This window comes from Pan troglodytes, chromosome 14, assembly GCF_028858775.2.
Source record: "Pan troglodytes isolate AG18354 chromosome 14, NHGRI_mPanTro3-v2.0_pri, whole genome shotgun sequence".
In the NCBI taxonomy this organism is placed as follows: domain Eukaryota; kingdom Metazoa; phylum Chordata; class Mammalia; order Primates; family Hominidae; genus Pan; species Pan troglodytes.
Window position 1 is genome coordinate 15413874 of NC_072412.2, and position 6796 is coordinate 15420669.

At 36.8% G+C, this 6796-nt stretch overlaps 1 protein-coding gene across 1 annotated transcript; it reads right to left on the reverse strand.

The window, feature by feature from the left end:
• Positions 1–2607: 2607 nt before the first annotated feature.
• On the reverse strand, positions 2608–4858 carry LOC100615457 (unconventional myosin-Vb-like). The gene has a single exon (XM_054665019.2). The coding sequence runs from the start codon at positions 4324–4326 to the stop codon at positions 3559–3561; it is 768 nt and encodes a 255-aa protein (XP_054520994.1). The 5' UTR covers positions 4327–4858; the 3' UTR covers positions 2608–3558.
• Positions 4859–6796: the final 1938 nt, after the last annotated feature.

A 6796-nucleotide genomic window follows, 5' to 3' on the forward strand; every position in this document is an offset into this window, starting at 1 on the left:
AGGGAAAAATGTCTACCTTTGGGTCTAATCTGCCTCCCAGGCGAGCCTACAGGTACTAGAACTCTAACTGCAACTATGATGGCACAGGGAAAATGCATGTATGTAATATGCTTGTCGGCTTCAGCAACAACTCATGTATACATACACATTTACTATATGTAAACAGGTCCCGTATAATACTTAAAACACAAGTGTTTGACCTATAAATATTTGATTCTTAGTATTTAAAATGCTTCTAATGTTTTAAAAGACAAAACTCCACCATGATATCACATTGAACATTAAAATTATTCCCACAGCAACACTTATTTCAGAGAAACAATTGAGAAGTCAGTTATCTTAGTCACCACTAAAGGCACCTGGTGAGAAAAGCCTGAACTAAATTTTAAATATTAAAAAATTAAACAGACATCTAGCACAGAGTTCAAACCTTTATGTTGAATTGTTTAAGAGTCATTACTGATTTCATGACGCTGATAAGTGTTTGAGATGAAATGATTTTTAAAAATGCAGAGAAAATGCTAACAGAATATTATATAGTTCCCCTAAAGATGCTTCTTCTAACCTCCAAGTATTAAATAAGATTGATCTAAATGTTAAGTACATATAAAGTATATATTTGCTAGTCATCTATAAATTTTAAGTACAATTCCAGTGATATACCTGTATCTTTTGGAAGAGAAGAACTAAACCTGTCGTTTCTTAGGCTAAGTAGACAATTCATAAGGTCCTTCCTTCCCCATTTATTCTGATTGCCAAGCTTTTGTTCAGTAAGCTCTTGGCATCTAGTAATTAACCAGTGACAGCAGACAGTAGTGACCAAGAGAGATGGAGAGAATGATGGTGTAAGACAGTATATAAGGACAGTAAGCCACTGTATTTGTGGAACCACTGCATGTCAAAACTCCTTAACTCTCTAACAAGGCATTTTTGGTCTTTTAAGATTAAGGACAGTCCTTACATAAGGGACTCAGTTTCAAACTAAAGTACATCAAAAAGCAAATTATACTTCACAAACAATTTTAAAGAGGTAGCCACAAACCCAGCTGTTTTAGATTGGCCTTCTAAATGAAGTCAGCACATGGATCCATGTGTGAGTGTCATGGACGTCAGTGATTATGTAACTGAAACTGAAAGAAAAAGGCACAGCTCTGCAGACACCCAAGAGAAGCTGGCATGTTTAATGTGGATGTGGAAGGGATAATGTCCATGGCAACTGATTGGAACACAACTGTCAGCAGCCTCAACGCAGGCTAAGAGTGGGTTAAGCCCCAGGAGATGCAGAGAATCAATGAGGAAGCTGTGGTCTAAGGGCACAGTACAGAAGGTAGCTTGGAGTGTGCTGTGTTTCCTAGAGCCTTTTAAGTTGGGTGGTTGAGTAAAGGAGGGTGGAGGCAGGCTGTTCTACTTCCAATCCATGGATAAATCTCATTTTCTCAATGTAATACAGAGGCTGTTCTTCTATGATTGGCAAACACTATTTGTTCTTATCATGGAAACAGCATACTGCTATCAAGAAATAGGGAAAAGACAGTAAAAAAAATGTGTGGAAAGAATATGGAATACCATGCAGCCATAAAAAATGATGAGTTCATGTCCTTTGTAGGGACATGGATGAAGCTGGAAACCATCATTCTCAGCAAACTATCGCAAGGACAAAAAACCAAACGCCGCATGTTCTCACTCATAGGTGGGAATTGCACAATGAGAACACTTGGACACAGGAAGGGGAACATCACACACCAGGGCCTGCTGTGTGGTGGGGGGAGGGAGGAGGGATAGCATTAGGAGATATACTTAATGGAAATGACGAGTTAGTGGGTGCAGCAAACCAACATGGCACATGTATACATATGCAACAAACCTGCACATTGTGCACATGTACCCTAGAACTTTAAGTATAATTTAAAAAGTGTGGAAAGAATAATATGGGTTTCTAACTGAATGCTTGCTTTTGAAGAGCCCCAAAACAAACAAACAAAAAATTCTAAGAGCAGCAAACATCTACGTCTGTTATATTACTGAATTACTCTTTTTTAAAATCCTTATTTCATAGGAGAGATATTTACAATTTTGAATTACAACGTTTGAAAAACGTTGAAAATAACCTGAAAGGGGAAAGTTGACCTAAGCCATTTTATTCTCTTGAAAAAACCCCAAACTTTTGTATAATAGTAATCCCTGAACTGAGTATTTTTGAAGGTTTTTCAGATAATCTGATGTGCGAGGTTAGTTTGTTTTACTATTCAGTTGTTTGGAATAGTAGAGCATTATATGACACTCTTACTGGAGGCTTAATGGTATTAAGAGATTAAAAGCTTTCACATTGTTTGGATTTTACATCTATAAATAAAACAAGTTGTTATCATTTTGTAATATTTAGCTTACATACATTTTTGTGAGAGTTTTGTGGGACTTGGAAAGTGTATGGACTAGCATCAGACACAAATTATTTTTCCATCTTTCTCACTTGGAGTTTCAGGTAGCAGCATTTTAATCATCTCTTCCATTAAACCAAGATTACACAAAAGCGTTTGAGGACACTGAGGACTGGCACTTCTAATTTTGCTTCAGAAACCAGTACTCAAAATGTCCGGTTTGGAGGTCAGTTACACTGCTGTCTTTGTATAATCAGCCATTAAAAAATATTTTGGGGACATTTCTCAGAAGTCTCATCCCCATATTTTTGTTCTTAACACATCTCACCACAAACTCTACCACACCTATGGTTTGCAAACTTTGGGAAATGTCAGTATATGTCATTATCATGGTTATTAGTACTATTATTTGTTAAAAGCCCTTTGAAGGCAATTTATGTGACTTATATATAGTAAGTATTTTAATTTGGACATTCTCCAGTTACATGCAAAGATTAAAACTCGGCAGCTTCATTTTATAGAATTGGCATCTTTTAGATGGCTATGGGGACTGCTTGGTGTCTGTAAATTATTATGTATATTTGTTGGACTGAAATCAAACTTAAAATCTTCCACATTTCAAGTGTTTTTATTCTGAGCAGTACATACAAAAAATAACGCCATAGTTGTGTCTAATTCTGTATAGTTCAGCACCCTCCACAGGCTGTCAATCTCTGGTTTGATCTACTTTTACCAGATTTAACAGATCCTTGAATTTACTTTACTGTCTATACTTCCTTTTTGCTCACATTGGGAATCAGACTAAACATGCATCTACTTCATTGAGGAACTCCAGATTGAGACATGCTGGGATTGACTCCATGGTTAGGGAAGATGGATGAAATGGAAACAAAACAGGAAACATTTGCTTGGCATCTAATAGCAGTTGCTGAGGGTCATTCTGCTCTTGTAGTTGTGCCTGGATCATTTGTATAAAGGCCACTGTTACCTGTTCTTCAAATTCATTCAGGGGAGGCTAAAGGTTTAAAATTTTGACAATCTGCTGGGTGCTGAGAGAGGCACACAGGGAGCAGATGGCCTCTGCATCCTCCTGGGTTTTCTTCTTTAATTGCAGGAGCTGGGCTGCTTGGATCAGAGGTTCCATGGTCTGAACTACTCCACTCTGGTGAAGGTTTCTTCCTCAAAGCCACTCCTCAAGCTGACTTATATTGTACCTGAGTTGCATGCCTGTGCTCCAAGAGCAGACGTCCTTCCGCAGGAGCAGGTCATTAAGAGTCACTGGGTTGATCATGAAGAAGAGCTGTTTGAATACCTGCAGGATGATCTCAGGGTCCAAGCCCTGGTCACACATGACTGTATGAAAGGCATTCATCTGGCGGATGATAGCTTCCAGGCGGTATGAGTTATCCCCATCTGCCATGCTGGAGGAGTGCTTCTGGGAGCCAGTGGGCTTCACACCAGATAGACCCTGAATGCTCTCATTTTCCAACATGGCAGAAACTATCATCAGCTGTAACACACCCTCGGCAATTTTAAAGAGCTGCTGGTAGATCTGAATGGAAAGGTCGCTCAGTACCTGACGATATTCGGTGAGGTCAAATTTCTTAAGGCAGTGTTCGTTGTGCTTTGCCGTATTCTGAGTCATGAAGCCCTCATCCCCGCTGTACCGCTTCAGACAGTGAAGAAGGTGGCAGGTGTTGGATAACAGGAATGACGTCATCTCAAAGTCATCACTGTGCTTCTTCAGGACTTTCTTAGTGCCGTTGGTGGTGGAGGTCATCAGGGAGTGCACCTTGAGATCATCGTTGGTTTGGTCCGCGAGCCGGATGCACATGTAGAGCAGGTAGGCGGAGAGACAGGGCACTGTGTCCAACAGCATCTGGGGCTTCAAGTCTGTCACCAGGTTGAGGATGAGGAGGGCCTCGCCCTCTTTGTGGCACTCCAACATGCCCTGGAAATCCTTTTCTTTCCACTGAACTGTGACCTGCCTGTTGAACTCATGGTGCTTCCTCTCACTCTGGGCCAACGCCTGGGCAGCTTCTTCATGTAAATCTTCAGTTGCTTTTAGAGCTTCCTCTCATTCTTTTCCTCTTACTTTATTTTTCACCAAAGAACTTCCTATCAACTAGTATGTTGAATATTTTGCTTATTAACTTTGTTTATTGTCTTCTCCCTCGATTAGAATATTAGCCACTTGAGGACAAGGATTTGAGCCTGTTACATTCACTGCTGAATTTTAGGCTCCTGGAAGATACCCAGCATTCAATAGAGACCACACAATAAATATATGTCAAATAAATGAGTCTGTAAGTTCATCAATTTATTTGCCCATATGCATTAACTTTTGCCCATATACATCCAATAACTCTTGTTATATGAAATCAACTGTACTATTTGCTTCATGTAATAGTTTAAAAATACATATGTGTGTATATAAATATATACAGAGATCATAGACCTAACTCTATCTATATATGTGTGTATGTGATATATATAAATATATACACACATATATATGACTGACATATATATATAAATATATACACACACATATATATGACTGACATATATATATAAATATATACACACACATAGATATGACTGATATATGTATCTATCTTGTGTAAGTGGAATCAGGCAGTATTCAAACATACTTTCAATTAGTAATGACTATAGTTTAAATAAGAGAAAGTTTAAAGATTCTGATAGTTTAAATAAGAGAAAGCAAACATCACTACTACTAGTATTTGGGGAAAAAGATTACAAATAGAGATATTATGATAAAAGCATACAATATTTTTTATGTTTGTGCACTTAGATCGATGTTCAAACTTTGGCTCACCTATACATGTATAGCACATTGGAATATGTGCTACAGTATGCCATTTATAAAGATGGAAAATAATAGTTTATAAACATTATTATTTATTTAGCAACATCATAAGCTTGGTTTCAAAAAAAAACCTGAATTACATAGCATAATCCCAGTGCTGGAGAACAGAACAGTAGCTGCCAAGGGTTAGGGTTGGCTGGAAGATATGATTAGTGAGGGATAACGTGAAAACATGTACTTTGTTTGTGGTGATAGAGCAGTTCTGCATCCAGATAATGGTAATGGTTACATAAATCCACACTTCATAGATCTATACACACACATCACACATACATTCAAACACATCTGTACATGTAAAATCCTTAGAAATATGAATAGGGCCTGAACCTAAGTTAATGGTATGGAAACAATGTCAATTTCCTGATTTTGGCAATGTACTAGGTTAAGTTATATATAATCATTGGGGAAAGTTGCCTGAAAATAGCATAGTCATTCATTTTACTTCTTTTTTTAACTTCTTATGAGTCAAATTATTTAAAAACAAAAGGTATTAAGCAAAGACAAAAATTTGAAAGTTCAAAAATCAAAGCCCATATGAATTTGGACATATTATTTGATTTCTTTTGTAGACCTTGATTTCTTCACCTGTAAAAATGGAATAATAGTATGATTCCTATCTCATTATTGTCATGCTTAAATCATACCACTTAAGTAGGTGCCTGTATATATATATATATATATATATATATATATATATATATATACACACACACACACATATATCTATATATATGACTGACTTTGACTGACTTAGGTCTATGATTTAAGATGCGGAAATTGGAATTTACCAGACCATTTGTGAATTGATTTGTTCTTATGCTTCACCAACTGTCATGGTAAAGGACACCTTAGCCCCAGCTCATAGTATGAAAACACGTAAATGCTTCTATGTGCCCTAAATTTCTCTTGGTTAAGCTTTATACTTTTTTTTGTTTATGACACAGAAATATGATCACAAAGCACATGTGTACCACAATACAAATTTCACGTATTTTGTCTCTGTATCATGTTTTCTTTCCATTTATGTCTTTTCAAGCTAACAATTCCTAATCTCCTAATACAGTGGGCCTTTCAAGCACTTACTTCTTTAGATAGTCATGTTCTTTTAACTAGGATCTCACAGATAAAGTTATCAAAGCGTAGAAAAGGGTGAAGAACCTTGACTCCTTCCCCTCTCCATCCCCCACTGAATTCAATTCGTCCCAACCTTGTATTTGTTTTATTCTTCTGGAAAAGAAAATATAGTCATCACCCTCAATAAATATACAATCTAGTTAGAGAGATATGACTTCAGAGTAGGATTTCTTAGTTTTGATTTTGATTATCTTCCTTTAGATATTTGGAAAGACAAAAATGCTGTATGCTTATGGACTGCAAGCAGTATGAGTGGAAAACAAAAGTAATAAATGTTACTTCTGACTTTATTATAACGTTAGGATTGTTAATAGTTAACAATTACTTACTGAAGGAAGATTTAAATTGAATATTTCTAAATGGGAAAAATTTTAAAAGCAGGTGAGTCCAT

Bases quoted from the DNA above. Each gene is read 5' to 3' on its own strand.
- LOC100615457 (XM_054665019.2), bottom strand. From the start codon at position 4,326: ATGTTGGAGTGCCACAAAGAGGGCGAGGCCCTCCTCATCCTCAACCTG.